Source organism: Amblyomma americanum, chromosome 1 (assembly GCF_052857255.1).
Source record: "Amblyomma americanum isolate KBUSLIRL-KWMA chromosome 1, ASM5285725v1, whole genome shotgun sequence".
Taxonomy (NCBI): Eukaryota; Metazoa; Arthropoda; class Arachnida; order Ixodida; family Ixodidae; genus Amblyomma; species Amblyomma americanum.
In genome coordinates this window covers 462215719-462241528 of record NC_135497.1, presented here as the reverse complement: position 1 = coordinate 462241528, position 25810 = coordinate 462215719, and the positions used below count along the sequence as shown (strand labels likewise).

At 45.4% G+C, this 25810-nt stretch overlaps 1 protein-coding gene across 1 annotated transcript in view; it reads left to right on the top strand.

The window, feature by feature from the left end:
* Positions 1-24342, top strand: part of LOC144104505 (uncharacterized) — a 55147-nt gene extending 30805 nt beyond the window's left edge. Inside the window, exons 2-5 of the mRNA XM_077637578.1 lie at positions 2384-2532; positions 22970-23099; positions 23430-23562; positions 24144-24342. Coding sequence (XP_077493704.1) covers positions 2384-2532; positions 22970-23099; positions 23430-23501 — 351 coding nt within the window. The 3' untranslated portion in view covers positions 23502-23562; positions 24144-24342. The remainder of the gene's footprint in view (positions 1-2383; positions 2533-22969; positions 23100-23429; positions 23563-24143) is intronic.
* Positions 24343-25810: the final 1468 nt, after the last annotated feature.

The following is a 25810-nucleotide window of genomic DNA, read 5'->3' as shown; positions in this document are numbered from 1 at the left end:
CGGCTCCTAGAGCTGACCAATGCTTTGATTTTTCTGACATCTCGCCCTGACATGTAATCGCTTTTTTCTGTTCCCAAGGCGTTTTAAGGAACGAGTGAGCCATGGGGACCTACGATTGGTCGTGATGATTTTACAAGCGACGTACAATTCGATTAATTCATGCTATTTTTTTAAACATGCACCAATTGTCGTTACCAGATCGTTCGGCACATGCCAGGACGAAATCTTCGAAAAAAAGCTGGAGAACATCAATAATTGAAGAAAAATTTGCTTTAGCATAATTGTAAATGGTTTTCATTTTATTTGGCATTTTATTCGACGGCAAATTCAACGTCATGTGCCGTAAACAATGATCTCTTAAGCCTGGCAAATAGTTTACATCGGAAACAAAATCTGGGACGCTCGTTAGTAAAAGGTTCATTAAGTTAAAACAGGTAGCTGTCGTCCTTGTCAGCTGGGTGACCATTTGTGTTAGCGAGAAGAAGGAGCACAGGGCTGGAATACTTGTAGACTAAGAAGATCCGTCACCGTCTACTGCAGGGCTAGACCAGTTAATATTCGGGAAATCAGTCACCAAAATAAAAATAGGACGATCAGGAAACTTTGAATTATGTTCAGAATATCATGAAGGTAGTTAGAAAATCCGACGGGCGTAGATGGTGCGCGGTAGCATGCATCAAATAAAAGAGCATTATTGTTAATTTTTACCTGTACACATTTGAACTTCAGTGTAATATCAAAACTAACTTCAAAACATTCGAGATTGTTGGACAAAGCGATTAATACACCATCACGGCGATCAAAAGAACGGTCACAGCGAAATACATGGTAACACTTTTCCGTTGAAGATATTTCATTATTATGCACAGTTTACTTGGGCCAAGTTCCTGTTAGTACAATGATGTCAGCCGCTTTATAGTATCGGCCATGCAAGATAAGCTATAACGATTGCAAATGACACTGCGCATATTTGTAAAAAGAACTGCGCAAGTCGGTGCTCATGTTCATTGAGGTATCTTGGAGACGAAGGGCCAGGGTTAGTTACACCGCGTTTCTCATCTTTTTCTTGAACGCTATCAGTTATGGGCCAGTAGGTATAGCATTTTTTCTTCAAAGTGAGCTTGTTGAAACGAAGACTAAAGGGTTCACCGCAGTCAGTTTGCTTTGCCAATTCAGCCAGTTTTCTCGTGCATGCCTGGTGTCCGGGGCAAAATCTTCACTAATCGAGAACTCGGACTCTTTTAGCTTGCTTTTTGCGCCCAGAAACCGTTCTTTAATTTTGTAGTACGTGAATTTTACTACTATGGTCGCATTTTCTCAGTTTCTACTTTACCCGTCCAACTATTTAACTTTTTAACTGTTAGTATTAGGCTCATTAATTATTGACAGGTGTGTAGCCCACCGTAAGTAATATCCATATCAGTTTGTAGAATTTTTACAAAAGTAGTTACCCTAGGCGCTGTGGCCCAACAAATTTTAGCTACATGGCGACAAAATACATGCGCTTTCAAGACGCTTGCAGGTAAAGCGACCTCTCCAGTACACGTCACTCGTCGATAGAGCCAAAGTTTACTGAGCCACAGTGCCAAGGGTAACCGAGTTACCCAAAGTCTAAAAATTGATTTGAATATTACTTACGGTGGGTTACACGCTTCTCTATAACTAAAGAGCCTAACAGTAATAGTTTAAAAGTAAAATATTCAATATTACTTAACCACCCTGCTGGTTGGTACGTCTTGTACCCGTTCTACACGGATACGATAGTCTGGTCTTGCTTCGGTATTTGTAAACAACTGTTGCCTGACGGAGCACGTGTCTCAACTTTGCTGCGCTAGAAATATTTGCATTATCTCTTAACCTTGTGGTTTGTGAACATGAGTGACGACGAAGAAAGCGCAGCCGATGAAGACTTGCAGATAGCTTAAGGGATGGCCGGAATCACGCAGTTGGACTTCCAAATACAGGCAGCGAAAGCCGAAGCCGACGAGAGTGAAGAACGGCTGCTCTTATTAAACGGCTTGAAACTTGGAGCGCCAGTGTGGCGTCTGTGAGAACGGTGGAAAGAACTCGAAATGAAGGATGGTTCGAGCGCATCGTGCCCCAACTCGGCGAACAGGAGTTAAAAAGACACTTCAGTGTGACGCGTATTACTTAAAATTATTTAAGCGATAAGTGCCGACAAATGCTGGAGCGCATGGACACAAACATGCGCGAGGCCATATTCGTTGAGAAGCGGGTTGCTATTGGACTTTTCAACTTGTGCTCCTCGGCAGAAGACAGGACGGTCGCGCTCGTATTCAGTGTCGGGCGGTCGTCGGCTAATTTGATCTTCGACGATTTCTGTTCGGTTGTTGTTCAAGTTCTGGACGGGGATTGCATCCAGATGCCGACTGCAGACAGCATGGAGGAACATATGCGGGACTTCTTTGCCGTGTCTGCATTCCCGCACGCCGTGGGCGCGCTGGACGGGTGTCACTTTCCTGTGTCGCCACCGGAAGAACACGCCAGCGACTACATCAACTACAAAGGATGGTAAGTTGTTTTCTTAATTTCATTTCACGTTAATATGTATGGCATTTTTTTCGACACTATAATTCATATTGTAGCAGCGGCAGGCATTTACGCTATGTGGCTTACTTCTGAGTACCTTCATGAAGAGCTGTTTCAGTGCCGCTGATCCGAGTGGTAAAAAAGGAGGCACGGCGCCTACAATCAGCCATGTTCTGAACCAAGGTTGAAGTGCCCGTGCTGATTGACGGCGAGCTTATTGGCGGCTTTTGGAGAGAGTGGTGCAGTTGGCGGTGTGGGAAAGAGTTGAAGGGTCGTTTTACACAGTGTTAGGTTTTCATCGAAATAAAGGGGGCCGGTGTTGCCTGATACAAGATACAAGGAGGGGGACTTGTCCCCTCCCACCTTTTTCTTCTATTACCACTGTGGGTCGTACACATTCCAGTTGCAAATTTTGGAAGCTGTGAAATTTGCATAACATTAGTGGATTCTGCTCACCTCTGCTAAAACTGCAGGTGCAGCGTGATCCTTTAGGCCGTCGTCGACCACCGATATATATTCAACCTCATTAGCGTTGGTTGGCCAGGATGGTGCCATGTTTCTTATTGCTGCCAATGATCCCGCTTGCCATGCATCGTTGATGGACTTCAGTTTCAGGTACCAGTTGCCATGATCAGGGGCACAGGAGTGCCACCACTCCTTCTGTGTCACCAAGCATTCCCCCAGACTTCAAAATTGATTAAACCATTCAGTCACTGAGGGCAGCTGAAAGAGGCGCAAAGTACCTTCAGCTTTCACCTATCAAAGTCCAGCCGGATAGTTGAAAATGCATTCGGCAGGGTGAAGGCAAGGTTCCGCTTTGTCATGAAACGCATGGAGTGCACCAGTGACAATTCTTGGACAGCCATTCATGCAAGTTGTATAATAAACAATATGTGCTAGCGTTTCCGGGAGGAAGTACTTCCAGCCAAGCACTTCCGGGAAGAAGTGCTGAGGTTGAGGCAATCAGCATTGCTCTTGAGCAGCCAACACGCACCAGTGATGTTGTGCTGGGCACAGGCTAAGCTGTGCGGGCAGCAATTGTCGATTTTTATCAGCAGCAATGAGTATGTTGTGTCGCAAACAATTGTGTGTTCAGTTGGTATTCTGCTTGACAGAGAGCATTTAAACATGTCCTCAATCAGTGTGTGTGTGTACGTGCATGGTGTATGCCCCAGACCAATACTCATTTATGTCAAGTGAGCACCCTTGTTAGTGGTGATGGTATTTAAGTGTAAATGGTAATAGCGTCTTCTGGTCTGTGTGAGCTCACCAGGATACCAAGCAGAGGAAGGGCTCATCAGCACCCTGTACTTACCTTCTTCCATTCAGTGTGTGTGGGGGATTATGTGTGCGTGTATGCTCTTCAGTGTAGCAAGGAGAGCCAGGACTCGTCGACACGCTGCGAACACTCTTGTGCATGTGTGTGGAAAGGTGTAAATATGTGTGCATATGTGCTCAGTTCATCGAGAGGCAGGACTCATCGGGTTACTGTGAACACTCTTCTGTTTGTGTGTGCGTGGGAAGGTGTAAATATTTGAGTGTAAGTGCTGAGTTCAACGAGAAACCGGACTCATCGGGTTGCTGTGAACGCCCTTGTGTGTGTGTGCATGGAAAGGTGTGTGTCTCATCAGCACCCTGTACTTACCTTGTCCCACTCAGTGTGTGTAGGGGATTATGTGTCTCGTGTGTGTCGTGTCTCCCTCGTTGTCCCTGTCAAACTGCGCGCTGTTCTGTTTAAAAGGTGTAAAGATTAGTAGGTAAGTGCTGAGTTCACCGAGAAGCAGGACTCATCGGGTTGCTGTGAACACCCTACCCTTGTGTGTGTGTGTTTGAAAGGTATAAATATGTGTGTATATACTCAGTTCACCGAGGAGAAGCAGGACTGATCGGCATGTTATTAACACTCGTGTGTGTTTGTTAGAAGGTGCAAATATCTCTGCATACTCATTAGTCTACCGAGGAGAAGAGGAAGGATTGACCACCATACCGTGAACACTCGTAGGTCTAAACAGCGAATATGCATTGCATACTAAGCACTCCAAGGCTAATTAGCGTCAAGAGAACACTCTCAAAAGTGACTTTCATAGTGGTGGAGGTGGTGTTAATAGTGTTCAGTAGCCTCATTTTGTGCATGTATGCAGGTTGGGAATGGTGGACGGGTGTGCCTGTAGTCGTTTTCTGCTCGAGAGGGAAAAGGCTTTTTTCAAGACAATTTATTTAAAGACAGCAGCTTCGCAGTGTTCATGCTAGCCTTGACTCTTCTGCATTCTTCATTGCTGAATACGTTTGTTGTATGAAGATTATCAACCCGCCCCGATGAGTCCAGTCCAGCCTGCTTATTTAGAGCATATTCACTGAGCGTTACTGCAGCTAGTGCGCCATGCCCGGAGTCGTTTCTTCATGGCAGTGGCGTTGGCTCATACCGTGTCATGTTCGCGGTAGAGTACCTTCCTTATATCGGAAGCAACCCTAATGTCTTTGAACGTTGCCAATGCATCTATGTCCACTTTCCTCTGTAAAACGACCTGTTTGCATGAAGTTTGCAGCAGTGCAGTCACCCCAGCGAGAAAAATTCATAATGCACGTTTCTCGCGAAGTCATGGAAGACGAATAATGTAAATTCCAATTTGGACTTCGACAATTTTGCCTACCTCAATGGGGAGACTTATTTGTGTGCTTTGTCTCAACTCTGTCGTTTTGTTTCTAGATCATGCTGAAACAATCATGTTACATCTCCAGAGATAACTTGGTTTAGAAACCTTTGATCAGCGTAAGTTTATGTACTGTAGGCGCGCCCGCTCTAGACGACGAGCGCCAGTGAGGATATACAGACGAACTGTGCATGTCACATGCTCTACCTGTCACGCGAGGCTCCCGGGGTGCGGAGGACGAAGTGATAGAACACACTATATATCATTGAGGCGAGCTGGCAAGCACACACGCAGACATCGAGCATCCAACAATGGCTTGAGATCTTTCAAGCTGGCAAAGCAGCACATTGTATGGTGATTGCTAACTTAGATAAGTTTGGTGCTAAGTTGGTGTGTTAACTACACAGTATGACATTTTTATTCATATTGTTTGATCACTTCAATATCATTTCCTGAGCACTGTATCCTAGACTGTTAAAAGAATGTATAGAAGCAAAATGCACATTATTACGGTCCTTTATAGTAAGCCGCCGCGGTGGCTCAGTCGTTACGGCGCTCGGCTGCTGACCCGAAAGCCGCCGGTTCGATCCCGGCCGCGGCGGTCGTATTTTGATGGAGACGAAGTTCTAGAGGCCCGCGTACTGTGCGATGTCAATGCACGTTAAAGAACCTCAGGTGGTCGGGATTTCTGGAGCCCTTCACTACGCCGTCCTTCATAGCCTGCGTTGCGTTGGGACGTTAAACCCTTATAAACCAAACAATAATTTATTACGCACAAGCCTTAATGTACATGAGCGCTGCAAGAAGTGCATGACACATCAAAATATTCTGCGGGGAACAATAAAGGCACAAAATATTGCCTTTGGCACAGAAGCCCCAGACTCCTCACTTCCCTATTGCTAATGATAGACACACAGAAATTGCCTAGCGATTTTATATGCTGCATGCGAAGCCCTCAGACACCTTAGCGTGACAAATTTTCCTTTCTAATTCGCGTTTGATTTAAAAATACATTTTGATTTTCTTAGCCGCTCTTCATTTATTTCGATTGGTTATGCAGGTATATGCTGGACAGGTTATAGCTATGCTGGAGTAGGCATTAACAGTCAAAACGCACTACAGGATTCTAAGACAGAAAATTTCTGTAGTCTGTAGTCTTATCGTATTCTGGGCATGTCTTGTGTAGTCTGTCTTGTCTTTTGTAGTCCTGTCTTCTGTAGTCTTTCTTGTCTTTTATAGTCTGTCTTCTGTAGTTTGTCCTTTCTTTTGTAGTCTGTCTTGACTTCTGCAGTCTGTCTTGTCTTCTGTAGTTTGCCTTGTCTTCTGTTGTGTCTCTTGTGTAGTGCTCGTACATTGTGTAACAGTCGTTACTGTGTCACCTGTCACTTAACACAGGATTTGTGTTCTGGAGCAGGCAATGCACAAAAATGCACAGCTTGTTAATGGTCGCCTGTCAATTAACACAAGCTTTGTGCATTCCAGAGTAATTCGTGCACAAAAATAGTAGAATTGAAATAAAAATGCTCAATATTTATTTACTGTTTCGTGCTTTTTTTTCGAGCTTGCTGATGCAAGCTGTCCAGCGTTCTCCTGGCCGCAGGTTCCTAGATAAATCGCCCATGAGTCAATAAAAATGGTTTTTGTCTTGGCTGAAAGAAAGAAAAAATAGAGATCACCGCTGCTACCTGCGTAAAAAAATGTGAAAGCGTTGACGCCTCCTCGACACTGGTCGCCTTTCAAATTTGGCGCCATGGTTGTTTTCTTGTTGACTTGATTGGTTATCAATTAACTCTTATTTTACCCTCATTTCATTCCAGCAACGATTTCCAGTTTTCAAATTTTCCTCATGGATTTTTCCTGCCCACTCACTGAATACCCGTCCAGTCTAATCACCCGTTCATTGCGATTCGCTTCTCAATAATTGCCTAATTGCCTCCAATTTATCATTCTTTTTCCTATCTCCTGGTTAAGTATAGGACACTTATCACTGGTCACGTGATTGCTCATTTCGAGTTTTCAAACTTGGTGCCAAGCTTTGGCTTTGTCCACACTTCCAGTTTTTCAAACTTGGCACTACGCTGTAGCTCCACCTACTTTCAGCGTTTTCAAATTTCGCGGCACTTTTTCTCTGGCCCAGCCACTTTTTGGACATTTTTGGCTGTAAATAATTATCCGATCATGAAATTTTCTTTTCGAGCAGCATCCTCACATCATCCTCTGCCAATTACACAACCAATCGTATGACGCTATCTCTTCTGAGTTGTCCACAACTGCTGCGGACACGATCCCCGACAACATAGCCTAGTAAACGTCTCACTTTATTCAAAATGTTGTAATACTGAACAAGGCTTATGACTGGCCGAGTTGGTACTGACTCACCTTAAAACCAGCTAGAACACACAAGAAGACATGAGCTCAAGAGGCGGGACTAACAAAAATTTAATTGAAGATTTTGATTATTTGATTTGTGAGCATTTAACGTCCCAACGCGACACAGGCTATGAGGAATGCCGTAGTGGAGGGCTCCAGAAATTTCGACCACCTGGGGTTCTTTAGCGTGCACTGACAACGCACAGTACACGGGCCTCTAAAATTTCGCCTGCATTGAAATTTGACTTGTGCGACCAGGATCGAACCTGCGTATTTCGGGACAGCAGCCGAGCGCCATAACCACTGAGCCACCGCGGCGGCATCATTGAAGGAAAGCCGCAAAAGAAGACCCGCGAAGAGATACAAGCGCACAATAACACAAAGCAGTGAAAGGGCGAAGTGCAATCAAAGCTCACTCGCATACTAATGAATCATCTAAAAAAGCAAATTCCTTACGGTGAAGGTTTACCGATGGCTTAGCCACACGTGTCCTTAGCCTTACCGATGTACTAAGCCTCAACTATCTACCGACAGATTTATCCCTTCCATAAACCGCTGATGTGTCGTGGAAATTAGGCGTGCAAAGAGACAGGTCATCCTAAGATTTGCATTCACAAGATTGAGCATGCAGTGCCAGATTAGAATTTGCCTTCCCCCTATAGAGTGAAAGTGCTCAGTCAGGTGCAAATTCAGATATCTGCCTGTCTGCCCATATTAGGTGCAGCCATAAGGCAGTGGAACGCAATAAACTCCTTTACTTTTGCAAGTGGTGAACCTTTTTTGTGACTCTGTTCATGGTGGACGATTAGCCATAGTTTTATCAAGCCTTTTTTTAATGGCGGCGCAAAGGCCTCCTGTCTTGCACTTCGCTGTTAAGACAACAGCAGCATTACGCTTTCCTATGACTTTCTTGAGACTGTGAAATACTGTGGAAGTAAGGTGTATCAGCATCATCGGAGTATGTGCTCCTTACCCTCGAGCGAGTGAAAACATACTATGAGAGGTTGTTGAGATGGGCAAGTGGGAACCCAGCTGTTTGGAAACCTGCTACAAGAATGCGTCCTCAGCAGTGATGGCATGACTTATGTAAAGCTGATGTCATGCACAAGATTGCAAACCCATCAAGTGTTTCCATCTTTACTGAGCTTAACCAGCGACAAATACACCTCTTCACCATCCTTCTCCAGCAACGAGTGGTCCGACTCGTAGTTAAAAAGAGCCTTTCCCGATCTTTAGCTGTAGCCCCGACAAACATATTCGTCCACAAAGCGCAGGTCTGCATCAAGAAACTGCTAACGGTTCTGCTTAGACAATTCTGATGTAAAAGACAGGCCTTGACTGCATGCCTTAAAGACTCCTAAAGCATCTTGTGCCAACTTATCTGAGCCTTCTATGTCCTGAAAAATTAGATAGTCATGAAGATAACGAAATGCTACTATGCCAAGGTCTTCCAAACAGGGCTCTAATGCCTTATCGACTTCAGACAAAAAAAGGTTGCTGAGCAAAGGTACGACCTGCGTGTAAATACCGCCCTGCCAACTGAAAAATGCGGATTTGCAGTAAAAGGACAACAGCCCCATGAAGCCAGCAATCGAAACCACGCAATCATCTGTAAAAGCATGTTCATTGTTCACCCTGATGCAGTTTGCACATGCCTCAGAGGTCTATCATGTGACAATGAATAGTGCAGGCCCTCCATGTCGATGCTCACTGCAGAGCACCTGCCCAGGTTGCTGTCCACAAGAAACTAGAACTCCACAGAACTCCACTTTTGTGAGTTGGCAAGGCGGTATTTACATCAGAAATCAGGCATATGCAGAGGGTCCCAGGTTGCACTGTTCCTCCGCGACATTCTTCTGTCCAGAGTCGATACCGCATCAAAGCCCTGTTTGGAAGACCTCGGCATAGTAGCATTTCGTTATGTTGATAGCTACCTAATTTTTTTGCACAAGGAGGGCTCAGATAAGTTGGCACAAGACGTTTTAGAAATCTTTAGGCATATGGTCAAAGCCTATCTTTTATGTCTGAATTTCACTAAGCATAACCGTTTGTAGCTTCTTGACTTAGACCTGCGCTTTGCGGACGACCACATATGTTGGCGCCACAGCCCAAGATCAGGAAGCCTCCTAGCTACGAGTTGAACCACTCGAGGCTGGTGAAGGACAGGTGGGCAATCCCATGCATCACGACCGCTTTATGGAAGTCATGCCTTCACAGTGTTTAGAATGCACTCTCGGAGCAGGGTTCTAAGCAAATGGCACCTGGGTTCCCACTTGCCCATCTCGCGCACCTGTCAGAGTGTGTTTTTACTCTCTCGAGGGAACGGAACACCATTCACATGATGCTGACGTGTGTGAGCAGCACAAAAAGACGGGCTCTATACCTTACCTCCACGCCATTTCGCACCATACCAAGAAAGTTGCACCAAAGTATGATGTTGCTGTTGTCTTGACCACTAAAAGTAAGGTAGGAGCCCTTTGCTTCTTCGTTAAAACTAGGCTTGATACAACTACGGGTAATCGTCCGCTATGCACAGTGGCAGATAAAAAATTTTCACCACTTGCCAAAGTAAACGGGTTTTTTGCATTCCACTGCCTCGTAGCTGAAACTACTATGGGCAGACAAGCAGATATCTGAATGTGCGCCTGGCTGAGAGCACTTTCACTGTATAGCGAATTTTCACCTGATACTGCACGTTCAATCTCGTGAATGCAATCGGAGGACGACCTTTCTCTTTGCACGCCTGATTTCTGCGGCACATCAGTGGTTTAGGGAAGTGATAAATCTGTTCTGATATAGTTGAGGCTTACTACATCAGTAAGGCTAAAAACAAGTGCCTAACTAAACCGTCGGTGAACCTTCACTCTAAGGAATTAGTTTTTTAGATGGTTTACTAGTACATCAGTGCCTTTCGATTGTTTTTTGCCCTCTCACTGCTTTGGGGTTTTGCGTGCTTGAATCTCTTTGCAGGTCTTCTTTTGCCACTTTCCTTCAATAAAATTTCAGTTGTTAGACCAGCCTCATCTTGTGCTCATCTCTTCTCCTGTTTTGTGTCTTCCGGCTGGTTTTAAGATGTAATACTGAAAGCCGGAAGACAGCCATTTTAGAGTCAAGTGCACTTATATTGGCCACAGCTATAATGAATGTTCATTTATTACTAAAAATAGTGCTTAATTAATTTAAGCATGAAGTATATGACACTGCATCAAAATAAAAAAAAGGACTAAGCCTCTAACCCTCATGGCCAAACGGCAGTTACAGCAAACAAAAAAAACACCATAAACCTGCCCCACATGCAAAAGCTTGCACTTCAGGCCAATGCAGAAATAAGATCAGATTACTTCCCAAACTGCATGACACTGCCACGCAAAGTAAAGATTGTGACAGGCAATAAGGGGCAACAAAAAAGCGAACTGTAGGTAGCAGCCAATCTCATGCAGACAAGCTACAAGGTCAGGCCAACATAGACGTGGAAGGAGAAATTTGAAAAAAAGCCACAACAAGCACATAATAAGTTTTAAGGTTTTCACAGCTCTTTAAATGGCAAATACTTTCCTGAAAAAACATAACAGAAGCGGCAATTTTTTTCATGTACTTCATTATTCTTAAAGCATGGGCGGGCGTAAGTAGTCAGATTAGTGCATGCATCCCTAAGCAATGCCATGCCAAAAACTGTACTTACGGAAAAAGCTTCCCTTACTGAGTGAATACCACTGGCCATCCACTAATCTCCAGCCTGCTCCAGGTCCTTGGCAAAAATCACACGCAACTTGGGGGCTTGCACAACTTCCATGCAACTCTTGGTCTTTAGCTGGAAAAAAATTGAGGGATCAGTGATATATCAAATTTTACATGCATTGCTTTGTTTCAATGACCGACTAAGAAAACAACAGCGGTTTCTGTGAGTGCAACTATTTTTTCACACTAGCTTTCTACAGTAAACCACGTTTATCGCGACCTAATTCACACTGACTTGCTGCACGGCCCCAGCACTACTGTGTATAGCTCTATGGTTTCAAATGCTTGTTAGCTCTGAGCCCTTGGGCTTGCACTCGTTAATGCAGAAAACCTCGGAAAGGGCAACTAGAGTTTCGAGCTTTAAGCCATAGGTATTCAGAAGCTCAGTGGTCTGTGGGAGAAATTTTGGCTGGGTGACAAAGTAGCAAATGCTGCTCCAGCTACTTTCACTCCATTGCAAAAAATTCGCACAGCAGAGACCTGTCCTCCATTTTGCATTGCAGAAACAATCACTGAAATTCAAAGCACGCATACTAAATGCACACCTACCTTCCAACACAGCTTCATAATAATGGGTATAATTATTGGAACGAAATACCAGTCAGTGCATGTAGTTTTCAGTTTATCCAAAAATTCTAAGCAACCGACAAACAATAAACATTAAAAGGGAAATAAAATAACCAGAATTGTTTAAAAAATCTGTCAGAAGAATGATGTGACATCGACTACACTCCAGCAGTTCTTGGGCATTGTGCACCTTCAAAACACACTTTCTTACAGGCACATTTGCACAGAAATTGCATTGAACCTGATATTTAAGAATCTTTATTGGTGCAACAGTAAGGAGAAACCAGGTTTTACTCAAAACGAAGGGCCCTACACATTGCATCACAAGCCCAGATGGTGCACTTGAGTCGCCTCTTATGCTTATGCAAGAAACAGGAACAGAGATATCTTGACTAAATCAAAAAAAGAGGAAGTGCAATGCATGTGTAATGCAGAGATGATATAAGCAATACCACACTAAAACACTGGGAGGATTCCAAGAGTAGGTGAATGCATGAATGGGTGGCAATCAGATGGTTAAATGAGATTAGGAAATTTGAGGAAAAAGGGTGGTAGCATGTGGCACAGGACACAGTTACCTAAAATGAACTAGAGCACCATTGTTCTGCACTAATTTTAACAGCACATTCACACGACAGACAAAATCACTAACTCCAGGAACAGACTGCGCATCATGCAACTCAACGTCAATCACTATTGCAAATGGCAGCAGCACCGCAGACTGCACATGAGGAAAAGTAGACATATTTTTGCTCTCAACTTTGAGCAGCAGTCAGCTGCGCTTTTAAGAGCAAAGCTTTAAAGTACGGCAACATTGGCACTTTGTTTTACTGACATGAGGGTGCTTGTGAGCGTGCAAGTCCCATGTTTGTTTTTTGCACCAAATGTGTTAATTGCGAGGTGTTTAACTAAAGAGGGGCATCTAACATGGGCATCAGGTCTTCATTACTTCCCTTCTATATCCCTCCCTTATATCACGGTTCAAGTGTCCACCAAAATGTGAGACAGTTACTGTTACATTTCCTTGAATTTTCCTTCAACTAATTTTAAATTTTTCAAGTATACAGCTTTAAGGTAGAGGTACAAACTGTGCAGTATAACCACATGCTATGGCAATAAACCAGCAATAAATCTGTGCTGACAGCAGCTTGCCCAGTGCATTGCAAGGATGCTATGGCATACAAGAATTGGTGTCATCGTGCAATGTTACAATACTGACTGACAATTTGGTCTCTGTATCAGAAATACTGATAAACCATCATTGTAGAGCACAATGTTTTTAAAGGGATAACTGAACATATAGGTCCTTTTTGAGGACACATATGCATACCAGGCAACAGGTGTGCAATGTCAAAGCACGTTTATGTTAACAGCAGCTGCGTGAAGAGCTACATCAGCGACTATATTTTGTACAAGTCTACAGTTCCAGTAATTATAAGCTGAGGTACTGCTGTGAAGTGCATGTAGAGTTTCATGCATTTCTAAACCTAGCTGCAAGCCTATATTGAAAATATTTTTCTAAATAGGCAGCTAAGATATGCATCACTGAAAAAGAATAACTACCATGAACGGATCAGGAGGGATGACACAGCCGAAGGCAGGAAGCACGCATGGCCCAATAGATGCTGGCCGCTGGCAACTGCAAATAAATACATCCAGAGCAACAGCTGTCGGTGGCTGTAGCCATGTCATGAATGAAAAGAGAGGAAATCGTCTACTGCTTTAGAAATTAAACTTAGACATAGTATAAGCAAATAAAAATACCAATGAGCTAGCCCATGACAAAAGAAATGAACAGATTTTATGTAATGCACCCATATACATTCTTTGAGAAGAGTCACAATGACTGTTATAACCACACTGAAAGATGAGCTGGCTGAAATACCGCACACCAATTTGAATATAGGATGTGCAGGTTTTCATTAATTCCTATCATGGTGCCTTGCACCAATATCTAGGTATTAAATTGAATGTTGCAACCAGTCTGCCTTGGTTAAATGAGAAGAGAGAATGGAAAAAAGCATGCCTTCGCTAGCAAGAAGCTTGATATCTCACAGCACAGCTTAGCATCATAGAAAAATTGCTAGCGCATTTAACAAATCTGCATAAAATTAAAAGATGCACAAATTTGTCGACTGGCAATGCAAGTAAGGGCAAGAGAAAAAAAAATACCAAAAAACACTCGTGAGTGCGGCGAAGGGAGGTCTGTGGGTAGGATTCCGTGCCTGGGAAGAGTTCTGAGCTCGCAGAATCGCCGGCGTCACAGCTGATGGCACGCAACCAAGAATAAATAACAAAGCGAAAATAAGTAACAAAAAAACCATCGACAATGGCAAACGACTTGAATGCGGGCCGCAAAAGCGAGGGATATAGCAAAAAGGTAGAAATGCTAAATAATTGTGCAGTTGCATCTCCGACAGCTCGCAGTGCTCAGAAGGAGAGGGAGCATCAACGTTTACAGCTCAGGAGACGCAAGATTGGTCTAATTTTGACATAACACTGCCTCAAATCCTGTTCCACTGGGGAAGCACAGACAAGTTTACAAATGACAAGGCGATGAATATGAACTAGCCTTTCGCATACGATCACTGTCTCAGAATTTAATATGACGCATATTAAGGCACAAGCACTAATCCGATGAGTACTAACCCTGAGCAAAATAGTGCGGTGTCTGATCGCAGCTGGCCTAGCGCGAGCGCTCCGCCGCGCGGCACTTCTCGCTCATCGTCTTATACGCAGTGCAAATCCATGCTTTTGCACCGAGTGTCGAAGTGCTAGCAAGAGAAAGCGTAACTCTGTTGTGATATCTGGTGTCATTTTTATTTACCACGGCACGCGAGTACTCAATGCACATAAAGACAATGAGAACAACACTTGCCATGAGGGATATAGGCCCTGCTTTTTTGGCGCCGCATTATAGCTTCGGCAACCGCAGGCGGACTGCCTCCACTCACATCACTATATAGCCGCTTACAAATAGCGCGTGTGAATACAGATCATTAGCAAAGAAACGCAGAGCGGGACTCACCGGCCATGCGATTCATCCAGGCTTAGTAAAACGGCGCAGGAGTCTTCGTTCCCTTTACAGATGACAAGACGTCGCAGCACTGTCTTTCTTCATGGTTTACCCGTTGAAACTCGCCAATGTTGACAGGCCGAAATCCTGGTCGTTGGCTTCCAAAACACACTCCTGCTCACCTTCCTATTGAATGAGTTCTTCACGTGTCCGCCGTACAAGTACTCAAGCAATGCCTCAAAGAGGCAAATAATACAAAACACGACGCGTCGGTTGCACTGCAATGGCGCCGACGGCTGCGCTTTCGTGTCGGTGAAAAATTGCAACCGACAAAAAATTTGTTTTTTAAACCATGAATATTTCTATTATCTTGACGACAAAGACACTGCATTTATTTTAAATTATTTTTACATTATTTAAGAATACTAAAGCGCTTTCAGTTACTTTTTCTGGCATGTCGTTTGTAGAAGCTACGATCCTGTGATCCCCTGAAGTGACCCGGATGCCCTAGCAGACGACGGAGCATACGACGGTGTTGACAGAATGCAATATCGTTTGATGCCAGATAAAATCACTAAGTTGCGACAAAAACAGCGGAGAAAAGCGCCGTATCTCAAGCTGGCGAATATCGTGGATAAGTTGAACGCAATTGGCACGATGGAGAGTAGCTGCGATGCATTAATTTGCGCGACACTGGCACGCTCACCGGAGATCACGAAACTTAACAGCTTAATCGGTGACCAGTACAAGCGGATTGCTTTGATATCAACTGCGTTACGAAACTACGTCGATACTTGCGTCTCACTTTAGCTAATATGCAACAGCGGCTAGCACTCGCCGCATCCTGATCGCGTGTAGTTTAACAAGCAAGAGCCTACTAGCGCATCGAAGCAGCCGTGTTTTCGAGTTCGTATCGTTACGATAAATACGAGCTGTTTCGGCACGTACTGGAATTGAAGTTCTCAGCCTGTGCGTCACGGACGGTGACGATGGCGTCGCGGACGATCTTAACTAAGACTCGCCGCAACGCAGCCGATAACCCGAGCATATGGGTGTTAAAGGTTGTTCACCAGTACTGCAAACGTGGGCATAAAGTATCGCTCAGTCGCAGCGCCAGTCGCTCGCTTCTCGATTTTCCAGCCTTCCGAGGGAAGGTCGCAAGCTGTTGAGCCAATCAGTGAGCCAGCCGGAGTGAGCGAGGCGAGCTTTCGGGAACGACGCCGCCCGCGGGCGCGCCGGGCAATGATCTACGCACTACCCCCTGGCTGCCCAAGTCGTCGCTAAGCCTAGCCGGTTTCACATCGATGCAGCAGCTGAGTGCACTTCGAAACTGGCTAGCGCTGAGGTGTTGCTCTCGTCATCGTTTTACTGTGAACCTCGTCTCATAGTAAAACAAAGATATGCTCGATTTCCGCGACACCTTCAGGAGCGGAGCCAGCTGAGGCTAGGAGAGCCGCGATTGAGCAGCAGCAATTAAATGCGCCGTGGGGAGACATTTGTTTGTATTCCTGTTATCGCTTCTACCAACGACTCGATATTGGCCAACGATACTCCATCCGACGGCTTAGTACGGACTTGAACAAACATTACTGTCGCATTTTTCTGACGCTGGCGGCCGGTATTCAGGCTGGCATGCCGTGCCCGTACGTTATCATGTCGCTCAACTGTATGGCCGTGGTGCACATAAAAACCCCCAGACATGCTCCTTTTCGCTGAGATTGTCATAGCACACAGTCACACTGGGACCAGAGTAGTTTAGAGGACCGAGCACGGGTGCACAGGAGCTAGACTGTGTCAAAGCAGGCGAAACTCTTTAAAGGGCGCGGTTGACGTCAGTCCCATACTTTATTCTCATTTCGACCGAGAATCAAATCGGTTCAAACTCGCCGGCCGCCGCATTTCACCTTCGGCTGCATACGTTGCTGTCTATATTTAGCGACATTTTCGTGTCACCGTCATGAAATTTTCAGTGAGGGCAATGAACGACGTCGTAAAGTGTTTTTTGCTATTTTATTATAAGCACCACGTCACTGCCGCAAAAAAAAAATTCTCCGCCAACACTGCATCAGCGTTGGACTAAAGAGCGTTAGCTACGAGAGCTTCAAGTGCTTAGATCGGGGTGCTCAGCAAACGTGGAGAAGACAAAATACAAACATCTGAGGGCGTTTCGTTTCGGAAACATTCGTTCTAAGATACAAGCAGCGTCATCTACTTCAAATATTTTGCACTACTATTGCGATTTACAGCCACCTTCGCTATATCCGGTATGTTTCCTCCTTATATATCAGTTAACCAATTTTATAAACGTGTGCATTACAACAAGACGAATTGTTTGACCGCATCCGGAACCCTCTGCGACAAACGATTAGGCCTTATGGTTGTCTGGAAGTCCCCGGAATGCACGGTTTGGGGGCGAAAAGGTCGTCGGTGCGAATTCCACACATATCTTGGGCTTCATCTAAATATTTATTTTATCCTTACGAACATGACAAGTCAAATGACACCACTTCGATCGTTATGCGTCAAACGGGCGGCCCCCAAATTTGATGCAAATGGGGGTCCCCGGGGTTCCACTTCGATAGCCGCTATACTGGCATATGTAAAACGGATCGAAGGTATCTGTGACAACTGAGGTTCTACGCGCCCGCTTTTGCTATGTGATATAGTGTGGTAACTGTCTTGGCCAATTTGACCTTCCCTGCAGACAGACGTGTCCTTGGCAAACGTAAGTATTAAGAGCTGACGCTCTTGAAACTGAAACGCGGAAAAATGATATCGGGGTTGCTTTGAACATTTATACAGAGAACTGCGTGCATGTACATACATGCTGCCTTTGTGTAGCCGGATGCTTATGGCGAGTAATTTTCCCTGATTGACGATTAACGACATTCTTTTCCGCGACGCATAGAAGTGTCCTTGGCCTTTTCTGCGCATGTAGTAGTAGCGGTACATTATGTTACATGGCTTGAACATGTCACAGAAGCCAAGAGGACACTGACTTTCAGTAGCGCCATTAGACTTGCGCACACCGATTGGTGTGCAGGCGCTGTCGTGGCTGCAGCTACATGCCGCCACCGCAAGCGCGTGCGGATACGCAGGCACCGCTGGCTTCGTCGCTTGTGCATTACAGCTTTTTGGGCTTTCAAAGCCGCATTATACTCTTGAGCATGCTCTAGTTTCGTCACATTGTCATGTGGGAAAAGAAGGGAATTAGGTGAGTGCTCGAGCAGCACGTGCCTCACCTCTAAGCCAATTCTCGTTCGGTGAGAGAGCCAGGTCGCGAGAAGCGAGTTGAAAACTAGATTCACCAATGTGAATGAGCACTTCATTTCGCTCGGTGCCCGTCACCAACAGACCAGAGCACCTCGCATCCTCTTCGCGACTCGCCACAGTGAACGCGCTTTGAAGTATCTTTGGTCAATTTGATCCTATCGCTGTCAGACGACCGCACGACAGTATTTCTAGAATTCTGCAGTAAAATTATTACCCTCACCAGGAATCTGTCGTATGACACATCCCACGATAGGTATCTATCGCGTGGCACAATCCTCGACAGGTATCTGTCGCGCGACTCAACCCACGACAGGTATCTGTCGCGCGGCATATCCCACGACAAGCCGTTGTGCCGCGCGACAGGCCGCACGACAGGTACTTTTGTCGCGTGAAAAGAGGCGCGATAGAAGTCTGTCGCGCGACTGCGCGCGTCTGAACCCACGACAGGCAACTTTGCTGAGGCACGCAATCTCTGTCGCGCGGCACGACTCCCTCTGTCACGCGACAGTACCTGCGACAGAAACCTGTCGCGCGACAAATGCTGCGACAGGGACCTTTTTCGCACGACAAAATGCAGGAAAGATGTCTGTCGTGCGGCAGAACCTACTACAAACAACTTTGTCGCGCGAAAGAACCCACGACACGAAGCTTGTCGCACGACACAAGGCACGGCAAGACAGCTTGTCTTGCGACGCAAAATTGTGTCGCGCGACAGATGCGCGACAAAAAATTCTGTCGTGCGTTTTGATTGGGTTCCCTCAACTTATGTACAATTTTCTTTCAGCTTTTACCTATCACAGACTGTAAAATGAGTAAATAAGGTAGTCCTTCATAAAAGGGACTATTCAGTGAATAAAAAGTCGCTTGTAAATGTTTTCAATGCTTAGAAATGATGCTAAGAAGCATTCACACCTAGTATGAATCTTCGGAACTGAGGCGGCAATTCATTAGGAATTTTTAAAAACTGTGTTTTTTTAAAATTCGCGGGCCGTTTGGTGTGCTCGTAGTGACCGATTTTGAAACTAAAATCGTGAAAAAAGACGTCACTGTACCCATGACGTCGCCAGGCCACCACATGCTGTCATTCGCTGGAGCCACGGCAGGCACGATGTCACGGGCACACTTCCGGTAGCCGTGAAAATCGTCTGCTCGTGCCGCCGCGCGACCGTGTCGGGCAAGCGCGAGCCAGGGCATTGCCTTCGCGCATATGGTTTCAATTTTTCTCTGCCACCTCCATCTGTCGGGAGTTCCGGAGCCACTCGCAGAGGCTCGCCGAGTCGCTACTGTCGTCGCTGGCGTTCAGTCGGTACGGCGTGAACGCATAGGACTCGATGCCCATCGCGGCCTAAAGCCCCAACTTGACGGATACTTCCGAGGTGTATATGCGAAGCGCCTACGCGTCTGGCGGCGCTCCGCGACAGACGTCGAAAGCGGTGCGAATCTCATGGCCAGTTGCTAGCGCGCGCTTGTGCTCGCGTATCGCTAGCTCCGACGTATCGTTGCTAGACAGCATAGGCTAAAATCGGCCGGAACTTTTTGACTGCCACATGAAGCGTTTAGCTTTTTAGAGCAGCCGGAGAAGTAAATCCATTTATAAACTGAATTGTGGTTTGCACAATAGCTTTTTATGCAAACACCAACGCATCTCTTCGCAGTTTTCTTCGGCGTTTAGCGTAATCTGCACCACCATCGACATAGCATCGCTTGGATCCCAGTTAAGCTCGTCGGTATTGCGCTCCTCTACAAGCTTCATTATTTGCAATAATGCCAGCGGTGTGTGCACGAAGACGAGTTTTACTGCTTGTGATAAGAACAGCACTTCTGCTCATTGTGAGGAAGAGGCAGGAGCGTCGCCAGCGGAGACTGCACCGGTGGTGGGTTCGGCCCGTGTTCGTGGCGCGCAGGCAAGAAGGCCTATATCACAATGCGGTGTCTTCGTTTCCTGTATGTGTAAAAGGTCCGTTTAGAGTATTGAAAAGACATTTAGCGCAACAGCTGAGCGGCCTAGTGGTTAAAACATCCGACCCCTATGTCGTAGATGCGCAGTTAGGTCGCCAGTGCCTCCGGGTACCCACTATGATACACTGGGTACAGAGGTACAGAGATCCTTTCCCCCTGGTCTGGTAGTCGGCTTCTCTGCATTAAACTGCTTGGAAAATGTGCCTTTGACTGCACCTTGTGCAAAGATGAATGCTTTGTCCCATGGGGATATTTCATCAATGATTTTATTGCGTCTACACAGTGTAGTCACTTATAGGTCCCCTAACGACAGCGGACGTAATCTAGCTAACAAGTTAAAGCCACGCAACAGCAAATATTGCTACATTTTGTGGTGCTGTGCAGTGGTACGTGCGGACGGAATTCTAGCAGCAGGTACATTGCCGGGTGTGCACTGTGAAAAAAAAAAGTTCGCCGCTGTTGTAGCTATGTCCAAAATGAACAGCAACTACCACTCTGTGGCAACGAACTCAAACTGACACAAACATAACTGCTTGTATTTGAGGTGTAATGGTTATGAAAAAAAGCCAGCTACCAATACGCCATCATACATGTTTTAATCTTCTGTAGTGGTGTCCACACATTCCGTTAACATAAGAAGTGACATTCAACAGCGGTAGTGGGTGGGAGGGGGTAGTTAGTGCCGGAAAGGAATGGAGGCTTTGGCACAGGTGGAACTGCAGTGCCGGTAATTCGGTAATTGCTGTGTTTGATGGGACTAAATTAGCAGTCGTGTTCTATCTGAACTGAATGCTAGACACTTAGTGCATATATATATATATATATATATATATATATATATATATATATATATTCTCTTGAAAGCGTTGAGTTCCACTTGGAGGCCAACTATCATTCACCGTTGGAGATGTGAAGCAACTCGGATGAAGTGCGCTCCAAAGTTCTTCGTTGCCAACAGAGATCACATAAAAATGCAAAGGAGTTTCACGTCAGTGTATTCGAACATTGGCAACTGATGAATAAGCGCGGTCTTCGGAAGTGGGGGCTCCTCTAGGTGGTCTCCAGGTTGCATCGCTATTGCAAAACAGTGTCAGGAGAACCAAGGGGCATCAAAAATTGACTGCATCTGCACTGCTCGTGGAGAAGTGTAGTGCCTGCGTTGCTGAGATGCAACTTTGAAATAATAAGGCTAGTGAGGCAGAAGGGCAGCACTGACATTGACAAGATGCAGCTTTGAAAACCACTTCTATACCTCAGCTAACTTAATAATATGCACACTCCGTCAGGTCGTCAGGCCACAACTTTCACTTGTGCGATCATTGTCTCTTGAATGTTTGTTGTTGTGAAGCATTCAAGAATTAGGCTTCACTCCAATCAGAAGAAACCTAGCATTTTAAGGCCCTTTGAACTTTAATAGCATCTTGATATCTCCATTGTGCGGCTGAAATAAAAATATTTGACTCTGAAGACTTTTCACAGATGCTGTACACAGCAAGACTGCTTCATTAAGTCACAGAAACCACCCACAATAGTTGTGCTGTAATAGAGCATCACAGTGTATTGCAGACATGCTGTCTGCTTTTTGCTTGCTGGCATAACAAACCGCATATTTTGCTTCTACAGGTGCGCCGCATGCGTGAAGGTAACCATGAACTTTTGCGAAAGTTTTTACGGATGACTGCAGTGCTGTTTGTCGAAGTGCTGAGATTTGTTTTGCCAGACCTCACACGGCAGCATGTTGTGAGACAGCCCCTGGAGCCAGGCGAGCGACTGGCAATAGCATTGACGTTTTTAAAGCTTAAGTTATACATTCTGAGAAGAAGCATTTCGGCACATAGTTGTGTGATAGTTTGGCGAAATGGAGATGCTACCTTTTAAGCCTTGTAATGGTCCTCTCAAAAAATAAAAAATGGAAGGACGAGAAATACCGGAGCAGCTGTTTCTTAGAGAGCTGAAACCAATTAAGGCAAATGAAGCAGTGCTAAATACTCAAAAACATATTCTGAAAAAGACTGCCCCGCCGCAGTGGCTCAGTGGTTAGGGCGCTCGACTACTGATCCGGAGTTCCCGGGTTCGAACCCGACCGCGGCGGCTGCGTTTTTATGGAGGAAAAACGCTAAGGCGCCCATGTGCTGTGCGATGTCAGTGCACGTTAAAGATCCCCAGGTGGTCGAAATTATGCCGGAGCCCTCCACTATGGCACCTATTCTACCTTTCTTCTTTCACTCCCTCCTTATCCCTTCCCTTACGGCGCGGTTCAGGTGTCCAAAGATATATGAGACAGATACTGCGCCATTTCCTTCCCCCCCAAAAAAACCAATTATTAAAAAGGCGAAGAAAAGAAAAGAAGTCAGATAATAGCAATAAGTCACAACTGGAGAAGCCAGAACAAAAACAAAATGGTTAAGACATGGCCAAAGAGTAGGGAACCCATAGCAATGCAGGAGCACAGAACAGGAAGGCCGGGATGTAGCACCCGAGGACTTAAAAAGAAAAAAACCAAGCAAATGCAGCCAAGGACAGTCCGAATGTGACGAAAGTGAACTGAGAAGGAACAAAAAAAGGCTGGAGAAGAGCGTCGCTACAGATATACGGTAAGGTAACAGAAGCAGTGCAGTAGAACAAATGAGACATGGGCAAAATTTGAATGCATGGAAGTGCTAAACCTTTAATCTAGCATTGCTAGAATCTAGGAGCATCACATCAAGAAATGACTTTCCCTGCCATACCTCTACAAAAGCTGCATATAAAACTGAGACGCTGGCAGAATAATCGAAAAGACATGAAAAACGGAGGTGCAAGACAAAGTTACGTCATGTGTTTATCCTTTTGCTCTATTTTCTAGCTATCTTTCTTCAGGGCAAGTTATTTGCAATGTTGCTCTTGCGTTCCGCGTGGACATCGAGACAACACGGCGTTGCATCCACGAAACATGTCAGGCCATTTTGGAACGACTGAAAGATCATTTCATGCAGGTGAGGTAGGCCTTTGCAACATTCTTCCACTCTGCTATGAGAGTTGGCGCTGGTTGTCTTTCAGAGGTGTACCCTCTCATGTGGCAGTTTTTCATGTTGTGAGCTTATAGCGGCTTTTCAACAGGCTTCATAGCCACTCGGGATTTTTAGAATTCGTCGTGAAGTAGTGTTCGTGCACTGAAAGGAACTTAACAGGAGAAATATTACAAAAAAAAACGTGTTCCACATGTCTGTCATTGGATGTTGACTTTTGGTCATGTAACATTTTGCAAGGTTGCCGCTGTCTATCTCACTCAAAGTGCTGCTGACTGCTTCCACACACCTACAAAGGCGAATATGGGAAGGAATTGCCAGAGATTTTGCCCTGCGATGGCAGTTTCCGAACTTCTTCGGAGCGGTTGACGGCAAGCACGTGGCCATCATCTGCCCTCCAAACTCCGGGAGCAAGTTCTACAACTACAAGGTAAAATTGTGCATATTCAGTACGCTACTTCTATTTAGATATGTTTTGAAATGTCATCTCTAAATGAACTGGCATTGATTTCATGACTCTTGTATACGCATTTGGAGCAACACCTAATTGGACAAGTCATACTTGAGCTCCTTATACTCCATTTCATACACAGCAGGCAACGCTGCCAAAGCTAGCGTGTCTTTTCGCACACTGTCCGTGCCCTAATAGTAGTTCACATTCAGTGAACATTACAGTAATGCTAGAGAGCCCGAACACATGAGTGCCAAACAGCATCTAATATGGTTTCGCGGCGGACGTACTATTTCCATAGGCTTCACAGCATTGCCCGCTATGTGTAAAACGGCATACAGTAACCGGGTGTCTGTTGTGTGCAAAGTTGTTAACATGGCAAACAGGGAAACCAACCAAACCATTCTCGCATGTCTCTTGTAACACTGTCTCTTATAATGAGATTTTACTGTGCCATGCTGTATAGCATGCAGTCATGCCTTGTCATTGTCACACTGAACATTTCAGACTATGTGTGCTGCCGCCTGTTCTAATTGCCTGTGCTACGCTCTTCATTTCAGGGCACATACTCTGTTGTGCTCATGGCTGTCGTCGACAGTGAATGCAAGTATATCCTTGTGGATGTCGGTGCTGAAGGCCGGCTTAGTGATGGTGGCACACTGAAAAAAAAGTGACTTCGCGTGTGACCTTAGCGAGGGACGCCTGTACATTCCAAGAATTGGAAGACTGCCTGGGACGCAAGAGACTACGTACTTCGCTTTCGTGAGCGACGAAGCCTTCCAGCTTCGAGTTGACTTTATGCGCCCTTATCCATGTAGGCAGCTAGACAATCAGAAGAGGATATTCAACTACCGGTTAAGCAGAGCCCGTACGGTATGATGTGGCATTATTTAATCACGGTTGCCAAGTTGTCACTGCAAGAAGGTGGTAGAACACAGGCTTACTTCAAAACAGAGAATATGAAAATAACTTCAACAACTGTTGGAATTATACTGACATTGAATTAATGCAAGCTTTTTCAATACACTTTATATTCACAACACGGAAATGTCAGCTTGAATAAATGGAAAGCTCAAAGCAAGCAGGCCTGGGCAAATTGAATTTCATTGTATCTGTAAACCCATGCATGTGTTCGTTGATAAATGCACTGGATATGCCACAACCTTTGTTCGTTGATTGATATCGTTTTTTCCACCGACGCTGTGCTGAGAATGCCTTCGAAATTACAGCGGCCAGGTGGCGCATCCTACTGCGCACAATCGCTCTGCACCCGAGTAATGTGGACTACATTGTGAAGGCTGCCTGCATCCTTCACAACTTCCTGACTATCCGAAATCCACAGTCGCAGTCCTTGACAGACAGGGAAGACATGTCTGGGAATGTTGTGGAAGGGTACTGGCGGCGAGGCAAACAATATGTGTTGGGGGAGAGCTGTGTGGAGCGTCAGTACTTCCCGCTGGCTCCAGCATGTGCACTAAACCACCACACTGATGCTGCTGCGGCCAGGGAGCAGTTTTCTGCGTATTTCTGCAGCAAGGCTGGTGTAATTCCCTGGCAGTGGCAGCAGCCAGGAATATCAAAGGAAGCAGTTGAGCAGGGTGCAAGACCAACAGTGTCATCCTACACAGTAAAGGTAAGGTACTCTATTGTTTAAGAGAAATGCATAGGAACTTACTACGTTAGCTTTGGCCATGCATGAAGCTGTTTGTGGCACTATGTATTCAGGAACGAACACATAACAGCACCGCACTTACTGGGAAGAAGGACAGCCAGGCCCACTTATAACGGCCACTGCTATAATGAACGCTCACGGCAAACAAGAGTGGGGATACTGTCAAAATATATATTTGGGCAATAGCGCTGTGTCTCAGATAAAACGCACAACCTTGGTAAGTGCTAGACTCGCAACGTCGAGAGTGAAATTTGTGCACACCGGCGATTTTGTGAGGCTTGCGCCACAAATTGACGCCTCTTTACGCGTAATGTGCTTGGGCAATCAAAATCACGGCCTCTGTGGTGCCTGTTACAAATTCTTTCCTTGGGGTAAAGGAATTGTCTATACTCGTGAATCTCAATGCCTGTGTCAGGCACATAACCAAGCAGATGTTCCTGACCAAAATCTCTCGCGCGTCACAATTTCACATTGTGGCACCAAAGTTACTATTTTGGTGTCACATTTTAAGCATATTCTAGAGCCAAAAGAAAAATGACAAACAGTGCAACTTCA